At 40.9% G+C, this 16,348-nt stretch overlaps 1 protein-coding gene across 3 annotated transcripts in view; it reads right to left on the bottom strand.

The window, feature by feature from the left end:
- Window positions 1-5,154: 5,154 nt before the first annotated feature.
- The window catches only part of SLAIN1 (SLAIN motif family, member 1), a 52,654-nt gene continuing 41,460 nt past the window's right edge, over window positions 5,155-16,348 (bottom strand). For all 3 annotated transcript variants that reach the window (XM_009894023.1, XM_009894024.1, XM_009894025.1), the window contains 3 exons: window positions 13,617-13,781; window positions 11,405-11,705; window positions 5,155-6,253 (listed from right to left, as the gene is read on the bottom strand). In XM_009894023.1, coding sequence (XP_009892325.1) covers window positions 6,178-6,253; window positions 11,405-11,705; window positions 13,617-13,781 — 542 coding nt within the window. In that variant the 3' untranslated portion in view covers window positions 5,155-6,177. The remainder of the gene's footprint in view (window positions 6,254-11,404; window positions 11,706-13,616; window positions 13,782-16,348) is intronic.

The following is a 16,348-nucleotide window of genomic DNA, read 5'->3' as shown; positions in this document are numbered from 1 at the left end:
GGGAAAGAGCTCTATAGAACAGAAAGATCATGTCTGAAAAGGCAAAACACTATCTTTTGGCTATCCTCACAGAACAAAAAACCCAACATGTTTGAGTATCATCGTCTAGGTGGACTCTGCCCCAGTAGTCAGCTTCTTAAGCACTCCACCTTAGCAAGCAAAGGAATGTCTGCTCTCTTGGTACCTCTGCGAAGGGTAGCGGACAGTGATGGCTGTGCATCTGGGTACCACGTGTGCAGCAGGGAAGCAAGAGGGCTGCTGCCAAGCAGTGGATGCACACTGCAGTTCCACACTGCATGGCCAAATCTACTCTGTGTGTAGAAGCCACAAGGGTGTTTTTTTTTCTGCCCAGCCACAACAACTTACATGGTTCCATCAGTTTCAGATGCCCAGGCCATCTATGTTAAGAGGGCTGAATTCAATAGCACATCAGCAAATAGCAAATGAGAGAATGATGGCAGTGACCGAGTTGCCATTTTTCTTCATATAAGAGTAGCTTTATGGTCTGTGAATGTTATCTATTGTCTATCTATCTGTAGTTTCATACAATTTCAATAGCTGCATCTGGGAATTGCGCACACGTCTTTTGACTGTGTTAGATGCCAAGCTTCTCTCCACCTCTAAAAAGTCAAGATGGATTGTCTAGAGAAGAGATTAACTGTTAAAGTATTTCTCTGCAAAATGTTCAACCACCATTCATTGTCTAAACTTCTTAACATGGTTCAGAGAGCCCATTCGATATGTCCATCTATTTTTCATATGAACCAGAGGAAGACAAGACTACCAGTTGTTTTATGTGTATGTATCTATGCCTGCTATCACTCCATACTCTGCTCAAGGCAATGCATGAATTAAGAAATGTGTTTAGCGCTTCTTTAAAAAAAAAAAAGTAAGAGTGCACCATTCACCTCTCCACATCTAGGCGAGGATGTTCTTTGTCAACTCTACTTATAAATCTCAGAAAAAATACTAAGTTATCTTCTCAGCTACCTCATCTATTTGTAGTCGTAAACATCACTGCACCAGTCCAGCTCCTTTTAAGAAGGAATAAAAGCTGCCAAAGTCACGGTCACACTCAAAAAGGCAAAACTGGGCACTATAATGCTCACAGTGCAAGATGAGATGGCCACAAGCGTGTGCCTTTACATGAATGGTTCAAGAGACTTTCTGTGGTAAAGCAAACGAGTTAAATCTGACCCAGAAACCATGCGCCAGTTTTCAGCTAATGCTGCTCAAAGTACTCTGTCCTGATCTTTACTATGCCCAGATCATTAAAACCTCCCATGTAGCACAGAATACATACAGAGAAATTAGCACATATTTACACATGCACTTAAACAGACTGGGCAGCCACATGAGATACTCATGACCAAAAAGTGCTGGGATCTGCAAAAATCTACCATAATGACATTTCTAAGTTCAGAAAATGGCAGCTGCAATAGGCTTCATACCAAGACTTCTAAATTTCTGACCTTCATTTTCTCCCCTTTTCCTTTATGAGCTCAGGATGCTTAAAATATGCTACCGTGACAGGTGCTGCACCGCTACATGAACCGCTTTGTATTGCCAAGCCTTCAGCAGTACAATCATGAATATGTCATAAGGATTATGCCAAAAATCAGCATTTAGACACCAAAGGACTTCCAATACCTTTTCTTTGTTTGTTTATAGGCAAGGGATTTGTAACGCCAAAGCCATCTAAACGCTTGGCTTATAAAAAAGAGGAACAAGGTCCACAAATGAACCTATCTAATCTCTCTTACCAAAGCATCTCATGGAAGGAAGTGTTGTTACTGCACATGTAAAAAGATAATCTCTCAGGCCTCTTCAGGTAAAGCCAACCCCTGTAATTGCACTTGAAACTAATGGGTAGCCTGGTCAGACCAGAGAGTAGAGGTGTGACCCTGCTGAGGGATCACCGACTCTGGCATTAGTTACCACCCTCACAGATCTGTTCGCATCTCTTCATGCCTTAAACTTCCCTTCCACTGTCATTAATTCAGATGAAGTATAACTGCTTACCTTGCCAGGTAAGAGCTGAAAGTCCCAATGAAGGTGACAGAAGACACACCAAGGACCTGCTCCACAGGCTGGTGAGTGAGCAGCAGAATACCTGGGTGGGATCTGGAGGTGGGTAGTCAGGAACCACACCAGCCACAAGAGCACACGTAACCACTGACAGAGGTCACGTGAAAGGTGGGAATCTGGGGAAAGCAAGAGTTGGAAGTGTAGATGAAAGGAAAAAGATGGCTGAGAAGACAGTTTGCAGGGTGTATTGCAAATGAAAACTCTGATCAGCTGGAAAAAAAGAAAATTAAACCAGACCACTGAGAACATACCCTTTCCACCACAACGGTGACAGAGAAAGCCATCCAGGCTTAGTCATTTTCTTTTTTATCCAGAATTTCTGAACTGATAAGTCATGCATGAGGATTAAACACCACAAACCTGTTTTTAAGAGAGAGTGTTATGCAGAAGTTTGTTAATTATGAAGCCTTACCCATCATTCATAGTGGATGTTTAAATAGTGTTTTGCATATGAAGATGATAATTTTTTCTTATTTGTGCTAGCACACAGGCATGTTGAATGTAATGTTGAATCTGAGATCCTGGGCTTCATGCTGTACAAAGACAAAGGCAGAAGACCATGCCCATGTCTCCAACAACTTGTGATTCAGGAATAGCAGAAAATGCCAACCAAAGAAAAAACAAAAAAAGATGTGGCAGTATTCATTAACAGGTTCAAGAGCAGTAAGAAGACACTGGCCATGTAACTGTTCCCCTGCTTTTAGTAGTACTGCACCAAAGAAAAACCCTGTAAGGAAGAATTTGAAAGTGAATAAAAATGGGAGTCCCTTATGTTTTATGGGGGGTTCCCCCCACAGTGAGAAACACAGAAGGAAACTAGGAGGTGCTTCGCTTGTAACAGGCACAACACAGGCTGGCATCATGGACTTCACCACTTAATGATAAACCACTAGTGGGATGGGATAGTGTCTGTAGCTTTGCAAAACAATACAACTAGCTTATACCTCTTTTTAACTGTTTTCCACAGAGAGGGGGAAATCAGTAGAAGTACACAAAAATTGGTTGAAGCAGTGACATGGTGAAACCAGGATGACAGGAAAATGGTCTTATTTTAGTTTGGTCAGATCTCACAAGCTGAAAACTGGCCAAAGAAAAGTTAAGGCTAAAGGTGAGCTGATGGCCAAGTTTCCTTACCTGAAGTCAAGAACTAAGCCCAAGACTACAGTTTGGACAGAAGGAGATAGGTCATTTTTGGGACTCAGCAACAAGGAGACAAGAGTGAAATTTGCATTCATGGACCAAAAAGAAGAACCAAAACAAGCTGAAGAGTCCTCAAGTGCTCTCTTATTCTTAGAAATGAAACTTCAGTTGTGAAAAGTTTGGTTTTGTTTATTTTAAAGACAACTGCATGGTCTTGCTCTTTCACACCACCCTGGAGTAGATTCTGCCTCTCACAAAACCAAGCATTACAGAAATGGTTTTCCACATTTTGCTCCCAGTGAGACTGTGGTCAAATACGTGACACTTTGGGCATGATGCAGTACTACATGGTTCGTCGATGCTGATCTCATGGGACACAGCCAGCTCACCCAGCTACAGGCAAACAGCCACAGTACCACCACCTGTGGTTGAAACAAGTCATTCTGTTGACTGGTGGAGTGTAGAAGAGACCGAGTTGCTTATACCTTGGGTTTCCTCCAAAAGTTTGACGGCATCCAATGTGACAGATACTTGACAAAAACACTCAAAACAGCAAAGCTATAATGTTACCAACTCCTGACACGATGAAAGAATGTATTGTAAGGGAACAGGACAATTAAAGAGGGAGAAACAACTGCATCTTCTCAATGAGTTCATCATATCCAAAATGCTTGGCTCTCCAGTTAATGACACATTTTGTAGTGTGAAATTTAAAAATGCAAATCACAAACAGTTGGGCACCTTCCTTTAACATGTTATAATCACACATACACAACACTGGGAAGCAATATATGCCCTGGGTTCAAACCAAGAGCCTGGGAAAAGCTTTAGCTACTAAAAGGAAAGCATTTTCAAAGTATATACTGCCCTCCAGTGTACAACTCAGTATTACCTCCAAAAGTTGCAACCTATTTCAAAAATTCAGAGTAATGTGGGGCAGTGATGTTCCAGATAGTGGAGGAACAGGGATAAAATCAGAGCAATGAGACAGCTCAGGCCAGGGCTGGTACAACCAGCAATAAGCAGAAGCTAACCATTGCCCCTGGTCTCCAGCCATCTGTTATGAAAAAGATCCCATGGGTTCTCTAGCACCAGAAACCAGGAGAGGCTTATTAATTTGGGAGGTTCTGCAGCCCTCCTTGTCACAGGTAAATAGCAAAGCACCCCCAGAGATGGCTCTGCACCCCTGCCACACTCAATCTGTAAGTGACAAACTGTTGAGGACAGAGATTGTCCACAAATGACCAATTGCTTTAATCAGCAGTAACTTCCTCCAATTAAAGCTTCTTATGAACAAGATGAGTTTGAAGCACTCCTGCTGAGCCTCAAATCAGGACAAATACTTACCTGTGCGGAGGTAACTTCCTTGCTGGAGTACTTCTTGATACCTCTTCAACAGTTCTGGGGTTTTTTTTGAAAGAAATGGATTTTAACTGGATTAAAAGAACTGAAGTGTGAAAAATGAATTGTTTATCTCTGTTACAATGTTATGCCATGCAGAGATATTACTGCACTACTGTACAATCACTTCTCAGTGTAATCAAGGTTTTACTCACCACTAAATACTTCTCCTTTGTTTTTTTATTTTAGTTTGCCCTTTTAAGAAAACCAGGTCCTCGACCAAATTCAGAGGCAGGGCAAAAGACTCACTTGGTACACAATCTGTTTCCCATTGCAATTCACATTTGCACTTGCGGAATCTGAACATTAAATTGAAAAAAATTCTTAAGATCATAGTAAGACTGACTTAAATACATATTTGTCTTCTATGCATACTACGACTTCATAACAATTTAAAAAAATTACTATTCACAAAAATCCAGCACAATCTTTACAAATGCTAAGTAATAAAAACTTCAGGAGCTAAGTAGATGTCAGATGCTAAATTCTGACAATGTTTACATTGCACACTCAAGAACTGCATTATTGCCGAAATAGATTCTTTATTTCTGAAACATTCCAAAACAGCAGTATACACAGTTGTAATCAAATATTAAGTCATATGCCATTATAAGAAAGCATTGATTAGTGCAACTGGATTTTGTAAAAGATCTATCAAAAAGATTTATTCGCATTAAAACCTCATTTTCCATAAGTAATTGTTAATAAAATGTTACAATTTTATTCTTTGTAATAAAGTACAGAAAACCAACTGTAGTTTTAGAGAACACTGTATCTTTGTAAGTGCAATGTGACTTATGCTGCCATTTTAAGTACAAGACACTATGACAATAAATTAACAATTGAACAAACGGTGAAAGACCAACAAAACCATGCTGACCCAGCTGGATGGCAATTTCCAGTGAATGCTACTTTTTTTTTGTGCTTCTGCAACATAAATATACTGCTTTGTATTGCCAATGGTACCATTTTTTAAGATATGTTCCTAGCACTAAAAAAGTACATTACCCCAAAAATATTATTTATGGCACAGAAAAGTTAAATTATCTCTCTGTTGTTCAAGGTTCAGGCAAATTTAAATGAACTTAGGTATACAAAATAAAATGTACTGGAAACACTAGAAAAAAATTCAAGCACATACATAAGTCCCCCCAAATTCAAAATAAAATGTGTGGTGCCTTTACACTGAATAAATTATCTCAGAATTTCAGTATGGCAAAGCTGCCTGGAAAGCATTATCTCCTAGTTCTCTCCAAGGAAATATTCTGGTACTTTGCACATATATAATACCTTCTCCAGTTCCAAATGCCAACACTGCCATTGTTAGTCTGATAACAACGCAGCTGTTCAGGTAACTGATTAAGTGCAATTTTTAGTATTTGATAAGATGTTCATTTTTTAAAAATGACATTGCATTATAGATGGTTACGTATTAAAATCCCAGGGGAAATAATACTGTATGACCCTCCTTTCCCAATCATTGTTACCCAGCCAGCTGGGTAATGAAATCCACATTATTTATTTTCCACTGTTGATGGGTATCCTTCATCAATAGCAGCCGTCTCTCCAGTTTCCATCCCGCATCGTGCTGAGCGACGAAAGTGGCTTTGGAGGCTGAAGAAAACTGTATTAAAAGAATGACAAAAAAACCCACAAAGGAAATCTTATTTCACATGAAAGACCAAGGTAACACAAATCATTTGCTTCTGCAGTGACACTGGCTTTGTGGCTCACTTGGAGACATCACTCTGGTATATTTCTGGCTCTATGCTAATGCAGATGTAAAGATCTAAGGTGAAATTAAGGCCACTTCCAATGGGACCCCATTACTGTTACTGGTCTTAGCAGGATAAAAGTTTGGTGAAAAGGAATTTCGTGAATAATTCTCATGATGCATGAGACCCCTCTAAATGAGAAGATCTCGTTCTTCAGGGCTAAAGGCAATAGAAACCTATTTGTGTCACTATGGACAGCAGACATATTCCAATATGGATGGACAGCAGAGATCTAATGGGAAATATTATCCAAAAAGTTGTGCTCAGCATGCCCATCAAAAAAACAGCACTTATAAAAACACGATGCACTAATGGTAAAGAATTTTGGGATCTTATCAGTTGAAGAACTCCAAGTCCTGCTCCATACCCTCTTATCCAGACAAGTGATGATGTGTTTCCATCCCACAGCCAAAGTCAGAGAGCCACCAGTTCCCGTACTACCACCCCTGCAGGGAACTCGCTGTCCTCTGGACCCCCACCCTCACACCCGGGCTGCATCTCTCACTTATCAATGAGGACTTACTGTAAAACATATGTTGACCATCTTCCCAAACCCTCCAGGTACTACCAAAGTAACTGTTTCAAATAAGAGTGAAAAAAGGAAAAATAAGCATGTGACTTGATCTGACCATCAACTCACTGGTGATTAGGAAGTCTCTCTCTAATTGGCCACAACCATATTTTAGGTAGACCAGAATTTACTGAAAACAGCACCTTAATTCTGTGAAACTGCTTCTCAAGCCTTGTTCTCACACTTCTCTGCTTTTTCTGTGAGTTACTGATGCCTCCTGTCCATTCCAAATGCCCTTGGCATTTGGCAGAAGTATGTTGTAAAGCAGGCAGAGTCAGTAAGTTAAAAGCAGTCACCAGAGCAGCTTCTCGCCTCGCTGCTACAACTGCTTTTTTTAGTGGCAAAAACACTGCACTAAGTAAAAAAAGTTGGTTAAACTTAGGTTCAGCCAAGCTGCTTATGTGCAGCTCCGCTTTGTTGCGGGATCACTTCTCTTTGATAAAAACCCAGTTACTTGAGTCATAAAACACAACCTGCCTCTGCCATTTTCTGCAACGGCTGCTTTCATTTCTTTTTTTCCAGAAAGAAAAAGAGGAAAGTATGTTTAACAACCTTCAGGAAAAAAAGTGGAGAGGGTAAAGAAGAATTAACCAAGTTGAAAATAACTGTAAGAATACTGCTGTGTATCCAGAGCTGAATCTCTGCTACAGGGCAGCGTGGCAGCATTGAAAACAGTTTCAAACAAGCACAGGCTGTCACAGTACAATGTCACACGGTTTGAGATAAGAGTTTTGAAGGGTCTACAGTCCCTTTCTACTTTCCTGTCATCAGCTGGATTGCAGTGACTTGCTCCAGGGCAAGGAAGTAGGAATAAGCAAGCTTCGCACCACATCTCCAGAGCTGGCTTACCTTGCTGTAACGTCTATGCCTGGTACCTAGGATGATCCAGACCCTGACCTGCTGATTGACATCCTGGCTTTAGCTGGGGCCTGATGGGTCATTGTGGACTTGTCTGGAGACTGGGACTGTTGGCTGACCCTGGTCACCATCAGTGCTGCTCTTGGTTGGGTCCTGTGGGGCAGCCTGGCTGTCCCACTCTGCTCCCAGCTCACCTTGCCCTACGGGAAGCTGTCGTTGCTGCCCCTCACATCGTGCCCCTAGGTAAGGATTGAAAGCAGAGGATTGGCAGATAGAGGATAGGAGGTGAGAAGGTAGGTCTGCAAAAAGTCACAGAATGGTCAGGGTTGGAAGGGATCTCTGGAGATCATCTAGTCCAACCCCCCTGCCAGAGCAGGGTCACCTACAGCAGGTTGCACAGGATGGCATCCAGGCGGGTTTTGAATGTCTCCAGAGGGGGAGACTCCACAACCTCTCTTGGCAGCCTGTTCCAGTGCTCTGCCACCCTCAAAGTAAACAAGTTCCTCCTCATGTTAAGATGGAACTTCCTATATTCAAGTTTGTGCCTGTTACCCCTCGTCCTATCACTGGGCACCACTGAAAAAAGACTGTTGCCATCTACCTGACACCCTCCCCTTAAGTATTTATAAGCATTAATAAGATCCCCCCTCAGTCTTCTTTTCTCTAGACTAAAAAGACCCAAGTCCCTCAGGCTTTCCTCATAAGAAAGATGCTCCAATCCCCTAATCATCTTTGTAGACCTTTGCTGAACCCTCTCCAGCAGTTCCCTGTCCTTCTTGAACTGGGAGGCCAGAACTGGACAATACTCCAGATGTGGCCTCACCAGGCAAAGTAGAGGGGAAGGATGACCTCCCTCGACCTGCTGGCCACACTCTTCTTGATGCCCCCCAGGATGCCATTGGCCTTCTGGCCACCAGGGCACATTGCTGGCTCATGGTTTTCCTGTTGTCCACCAGGACTCCCAGGTCCCTTTCCACAGAGCTGCTCTCCAGGTCAGCCCCCAACCTGTACTAATGCATGGGGTTATTGCTCCCCAGATGCAGCACCCTACACTTGCCCTTGTTGAACTTCGTAAGGTTTCTCTCCGCCGAACTCTCCAGCCTGTCCAGGTCTCACTGTAAGGTGGCACAGCCTTCTAGTGTGTCAGCCACTCCTCCCCGTTTTGTGTCATCAGCAAACTTGTTGATGGTACACTCTATCCCTTCATCCAGATCATTGATGAATATATTGAACAGGACTGCACCCACTACCGACCCCTGAGGGACACCACTCGTCACTGACATTCAACTAGACTCTGCACCACTGACCACAACCCTCTGAGCTCTATCTGCCAATCCAGAGCATGGAGTTGGAAAGTGCTGGAGGTTGCATGAATCCATTCAACAGGAATAATAATAAAAAAAAAGTGCTGCCTCACTTGTAAGGCTAATTAGAGATGGACTATACTGTTAAAATTTCTTCACACTGCTTTTTGATGCATGAATCTCTGATGGCAAGGAGAAAAGCAGTTAATATTTAGCCAAGTTGGCTATCTTGGCTATTACAGTTTTATTTTACAAATTATCAAAAGCACTCCCTCAAGTTCCCTAATGCAGGCCCTTTATAAAGTGTGTAACAACCTATTTTAAGTATCTAAAAGACATATAGCTTGGCTACTTAACAGTCTGGGCACAGGTATGAAGACACAGCTTTGCTCTGAATATGCAATTCTCCCTGAACATCTGATTTTTTTTTTTTTTAAAAAACAAAAGACCTGTTCTACTTTTTATCAAGTCATCACTAAAACAACTGTTTAATTTTCAGTATACTGAAAGAAGCTATACTCTTAAACTGATAATCAGAAAAACCAGTCCTTAGAAACGACCACAGTGACAAAAATCAACAGTGAGAAACTCTGCTTCTGAAGGCTGAATTACTTCCCAGCAAATTCCATATGAACTGAAACCGTCTTTATTTTCCACAAGCATAAATAAAATGAAACAAGGGTCTTAAAGAACTGTAGGATGAGCTCCGATTCTGCCTGTGCTTTTAGAGTCCTATAAACTTGTCATTCCCACAGTGCAAAGACCATCCATCTCTAAGGATTGTTGGTCTAGCTCTATGACAACATATGATTCTAAGGTACATCTGAAGGTAAGAACTTCAGATGTAGACTTTATGGACTATAAAAAGCTTTGTTACTGACTTGAATCAGCTTCTAATAAAAACAGTGTTGAGAGTAGTATATCACCCTCCCACTGAAACCTCTTAATTTTGTTTTTCTTTAATATTGTCTGTTGTATGAAAAGTTACAAAATAGCAAAGGACTGGTCTTCATGGCCCAGAAAGTCTCTCACGTGTTGCTATGAAAGATTTAAGAGCTCTGCAGAAGAACATGAAGTGGAGGAAAGGAAAAAGAATAAAAAAAGAAAGAAAACCCTCTACTATAAAGAACTCTAACAGAGTTCCAGCAGAGAGCAAAGGAGGTTATAATAGAAATCTCATGGTACAGTCTTCATCAAAGAAGAAACCTGACGGCCTTTTATGAAAGTTTCACCGCAGTGGGTAAAAATCTGTTGTCAGTCACATCAGTGTAACTCAACCCCGAGTAACTCAACCAAAGAGAGAATGCGAGCAATTGAACTTACTCTGGATTTAGCTAGTATCTAGTGAAAAGCATAAAAACGGTGAGAGCTAAACAGTTCATCCCACAGAAAACCAGGTGGTCACACAGCGGGCTCTCACAAGACAGGGGAAGAAATAGTTGGAAGAACTGACACAAGTTGATAGAATTTTCTCTTTGAGAAACTTAATCACCTATTAATCACAGAACATACAGCTAAGAGTTTAACTCCCAGCTGTGCTAAGGTGATTAAAACAGTCTCTTTGCTCAAGCTTATTTTATTGCTTGCCCTAATAAAAAAATAACCCTTTGGAGATTAAATTATCTTGGAAAAATGCATTTGCTTAACAGTATAGCTCATTGCAAGTATGTGATACTCCAAGATTCCCTGTTTGCCTGTTGTCTCCCAGCTGGAATTTAAACGATGCTGGTTCAACCAGCACAAATATCCAGGATATTTCCTTCCTTAAAATGCTGTAATGTCACAAGTTGCATTTTTACAGTCTACTGCCATTTACAGCAACAGATGTGCAACTCTTTCTATTTGAACACTCTAAGATTTGCTCATACTGTGACATTGAAATAGCAGTTGGCACAAGTCTGGAGGAACACAAGCCATATATGTTAACAATAGGAGGTTTCCATTTGTTTTGGTTTCTTACTGATGGGCTCCAATCCATTCTGATTTAGATGTGATTACACTCTATCAATTATCATAGTTTACTAGGAACTACCAGCAAGCACTGTCCATCGCTATTTCTGGAAAGAAGTCTTCACCCAGTCAGTGATTTAGCGCTGGGAGCTAGAAACATTTCTGTTTTATAGCCGAGCTTCATATGCAGGAAAAAAACAAACACACACAACCAACAAACACAACACAGCAAAAAAACCCAAAACAAATAAACAAACCAACCCACAATCTAACCCAAAGTCATCCACATAGGGAAAGGAGGTCTGTTTAACTCCTACCTTCGAACTGGCTGTGCAATTTTACTCCTGGGTATGCCACTTCCATTGATGGCCAGCGATGGTCTTGGAAGAGCACTGCGCCCTACAATCCCTTGACTGGCAGTCTTGTTTGGCATTGGGATCCCAGTGTTAGAATATAACTGCAAGTTGCTGGAGACTGGAATACTGCTACTGCTGTTACTACCACCACCACCTTGTACGGTTGGGCTTACGTAGGCAGTAGCTTTGAGAGGCTGTTTGACAGACACTGGAAAATGTCCCACACTGTGAACTCTGTGTTGAAGCTGTCCTGGCGACGGAACTGTAAAGAGCGGTAGAAAAGGAAGTAACAAGGTCAGTACACAACAGATGAGGCCAGGTAGTAATGCTCTTTTTTAGATAGATCTGAGTAGGGATAAATACATCATTATACAATTTACTTGCTAATTACAAACTGCTGAAAAACCCCTTGGATCCAATACTGTATTCCAGTAATACTACACTAAACTAACATACCCTGTTCCATCCCCATTCTGAATAAAAGTCCCACCTGATATTCATCCTTTTTTCTCCCAAAGAAGTGTGCTTGTAATGGCTCATGAAACTAATATCACCTATGCAATTAGAGTTTTTAAGAGGAGAAATTAATGACAGTATAAATTAATTACTGTTATATCATTTATATTTTTTATAAGGTTGCTTGCAATAACCACATCTTGTTTAAGGAACATTGCATTAAAGCATTATAAAACATCACAGAAGTCTAAGCTTTATGTATAAAAACGCTATAAAAAGGTCTTGAATATAACAGTATATTCAAAGGCTGATGTTATCTAAACTATCACCTTAAAAATCAATGCTTCGGGTTCCAGAAGCTTTGTATATAGATTTTCTACACAATCCTGCCCTCTGGTGTACATCAGACATACATCTGTTTCAGAGCCCACATATCAAAAGCAAACCGTCAAAAGCCTGAAGCACAAAGACTAACATAGCGCACACAGGCCAATCCTTTTTCAAGTCTTTGAAAAAGGGCATCTTAAAATCATTTAAAGACACAGGAGAAAATACAGATGTGTGATTGAATTAAATACTGGCAATATATTGCTATGGAACTCGCATCATAACACAGCTCCTTGAACTCCCCAGCACAGACACTTAGAATTGTTTTTCAAAAAATTATTTCAGAAAAATCACATTTTATATACACACATATATGAATACATAAACACACAGAGAAATATATTTCTAATAGTAAATAAAAATAAACCCTCAGCACCACACCATGCAAATTCAAGTGGGAACCTGAACAACTACTTCCATTCTCCTATTCAAACAGGACAAAAATGTGTTCAGCAGTCAAGTATATTTTCCAGAAAAGATGTGGTTTAATAGTCTTGAAGACATTTGTAAATTCTGCTCAAATTTGAAAGAAAGCACCCACAGGAAAAGATTTTGCCCACTTCTCCCTCCAAAACCTCACAGGATATGGGAAGCATAAGTTAAATCCTTTCTCCTGCCTGTGTCCAATGAAATCCACTTTTTCCATTTCTCCTCAGAGTACCTCAACCACTGTGCTACAGAAGATGGGTTTGGATCTTGACCTATCTTGTTCATATTCTATATTAATAATTCAACATCCACTGGATCAATACTCCTTTCATCCCCCCATCAAGAAGTCACTTAAATTAAACTAATTACAAAGTAATTTTAATTTCCCCGCTCAACAAGTATATTACACTTAAGGATATAACCCTCTGTTTACCACATTTGCTTGGAAGAAAATGGCTCAACTACAGTAGGAGAGAAGTCATGTATTTTAAGGTAGTAGTTATACAGTGTACTGTACAACCAGCATTGTATAAATTACCAAGAAAAGCAGTTTTCAATTCTAGTATCAAAACTAAAGTTGTAAGCTTATATGAATTAATTGCATTATTGGTGCTTCTATACTACTACTACTTATTATAATTTCAGTTTTAAAGTTGGCACATAATGAACAGGCAAAGAAAAAAAAAAAAAAGGTGATGAGACTCTCAATACTGCGTAACAGTATCAGCAGGATTTCCTTTCCAAAATAGAAACTTCGAAAATCCTGAGCTATATTAAAATCTGGTGCAAGAGGAACGCAGTCTGCTCTTAATTTTTCATAAAGCAGAGGATCAGCGACCAGGACATGTATTTTGCCCCTTTATTGATTCCTTGTGTGCAGCTGAAGAACACAGATACTTACTACATGACTGCATCCTTGAAATCCCATTACTTGCTCCGTGCAAATTGGAGTCAAAGCTCTGGCTGTTCCTCACAGTGACTGGAGAACTAGCAAAGCCAGCGTTACTGTTAATGGTGGGGGTACTTGGCATCCGAGCGAGGTTAGGCATGCTTCTTCGAAGTTTATCTGAAGCAAAAGAAGACAACACCCACAGTCATGTCAGAATTTCCAACACACACACATGCAGCCTCTGAATAATTTCTGTAGAAAAACAAAATTAAAACAAATTGCTTCGACACAAGGAAAGGTTTTGCTCTGCAGGAAGAATATGAATACGTTATTGGCAGCCTACTAATTGAATCCTTCTGACTACTGTAACAGCATGATTATTCACAAGTAATTTTAAAGACACTAATAGGCAGTACATTTTCAGAATCACAAAGATTTAAAGACTAAAATGCCATAATAAGGATGAGTTTCACAGAAATGTGTGAAGTAGGTCAGATGAATCATGCCCTAAATGTGCCTGTTTCTTTGCCCTGAATACAAAGCAAGGCTGCAGTGACATAGTCAGACACAGGTATCTACCCCGTGGACGTGTGAAGACAGGTGAGATCAATTCATCCTAAGCGACTAAAGTCTTGCTTTCAGGCACCAATGAGATGATAAAAAATTCCATTCAGTACCTGACCTTATTAGCATGTTAAGTTTCTGCAGGTGGCCATGCGCAAAACCTGCTAAGTCTTGATGCTGTTCAGTTGCTTGGAGCCCTGGGTTGACATCAAGATTTTCAAATCTGGTGGTTCTCCCTCCGACCTCACTTGTAGTGCCTGACTTTGTGGGCGTTTTCAGAACAGGCCTGCAGGGCCTTTCATGAAAAGAGAGCTGCAAATGCCCCAAATGTTTCTGGGGCAGGTTCAACAGCTAAGGCAAGTGTCTAAGAGGTCAGAAGATGCAACCCCACTCACTCTAGTTGATTCGGAGAGAGAAGCTGAAACCAAGTCTGACATCTCAAGAAGCCTTCCCAACCACAATAGCATTAGGTAATCTAAGGTGAAGCTCTTTTGGTCTCTTCTGCTGCAGGGCCAAAGGAAGATGGATGACTGGTGAAGAAGAGACCAGCAGAGAATGAATCAGAAGAGGCTGGCCAAGTCAGAATGATCTGGTCTGAATTGCCTCCTGTGACATGACAGACTTCAGTAAAGCACCGCTGTGGGGAAACAATGGGTCACTTGTTAAATTGTCATTGACAACACCACTAATGCTGGCCTCTTGTCCAGGTTCAGGAGCACAAGTGCTGTGCTCTGCTGAGGTGGCTGTTTCTTCTGGTACCATGGTGAGTGTGGAGGCCACCAGCTCCTGCCCCTGTCATAGGTTCCAGTGCCCAGCAGATGTCTGCCTCCAGTTCTTACACTGCAACAGAAAACAGAGGTATGCTTGTCTTCTAACAGGCAGTTACGACTGCTCTCTCCAACAGCAAGCAGGGAATTTCAGGATTGACGTTTTGGATTTATGCACAGGAATGACACATCACACACAGCTTGAAATTGCTGGTTTGGGTCAACCTCTGAACTCACACGGGGCAAGTTCAGTCCACAGACACAGCAAATTAACTTAGGAATCTCTGTTTATCAGTCCACATAAATATATAACCTAATCAGCATCATCATGAGCTCCTCTAATCCTTAAAGCTGCTAACAATTGACAAGTAATAAGAAGTGACAGTACAGTTCTATCTATACAAGGTATTAGGAGCCACTAACAGTAACTTCAATACATGTGATGCCTGTGTAACTCCAGTGAACTGAGCCACAGCAAGGCGACAATGCCAGCTGGTTTTTATGACTGGTCCTCATGATAAGAACTGGTACAGAATCCTGCAAATAGTCAAAAATATCCTTGTACTTCAAAGGCCCAGCATTTCTAATATCCTCATGTCCCCAGTTCCAGCCTGCCCTTGACACTGTATCATGAACACTATTCCTCTAACTATGAGACCTTCTCTTCCATCTCAACTAAGATTGACTTTCAGTTACCATACATGGTCTGACACAGAAAACCATTGCTGTCTAGGAAATAGTTTAAACATTCCCATGAATTAAATACACTACATTTTCATATTTTTGAAATCAAACAGTAGGTATAGGAGATAAGACAGGGAGAAGTTCAGTGCAGGAAAAGGAAAAGGCCTGAGTTCCCGGAAACTAGAGCGCAGCCAAATCCTAATAAAGAATCAGTTTAAGGGTAATCCTTCAAAGAATTAGAGTTGTTGTGCTTCAGTGACTCACCACTAACACTGGCAGGCTGAAACTGTCAGTGGTACAGCAATGAACATTAGCAAAGGGATTACCCACTGTGGCTCAGGCAGGTGGTAAGTATTAATATCACTGATACAACAATGATAAAACAGTTTTCAGGCTTCCAAAACTGTCCTGCGGATGCAAACAATGGCATCCATACAGCTACTATATGTCCCTATTTCTGAAATACTCATGATTTTGCAAACTAGAAAGGGAACTGTCTTCCTATGATGCAATCCTTGGCCCAGAGTGACAGAAAATTCATGAATATGGGATGTCTGTAGCTACTGTTAATTTTGGAGCCCTAGCCTACCCTTTGAAATCCTAGGTCAACATCACAGCACTTGGCAAAAAAAAGGTTTGAGCAGCAGGATGGTGGTAGAGAGGATGGTACTGCATAAAACATCTTTTCTAATACTATCCACATATCATATTGTATAAGCAGAATTCCTT

The sequence above is a fragment of the Charadrius vociferus genome, unplaced genomic scaffold (assembly GCF_000708025.1).
Source record: "Charadrius vociferus isolate BGI_N301 unplaced genomic scaffold, ASM70802v2 scaffold11, whole genome shotgun sequence".
Lineage (NCBI taxonomy): Eukaryota > Metazoa > Chordata > Aves > Charadriiformes > Charadriidae > Charadrius > Charadrius vociferus.
Note: the sequence above shows the minus strand (reverse complement) of the source record. Positions and strands in the feature narration are given on the sequence as shown.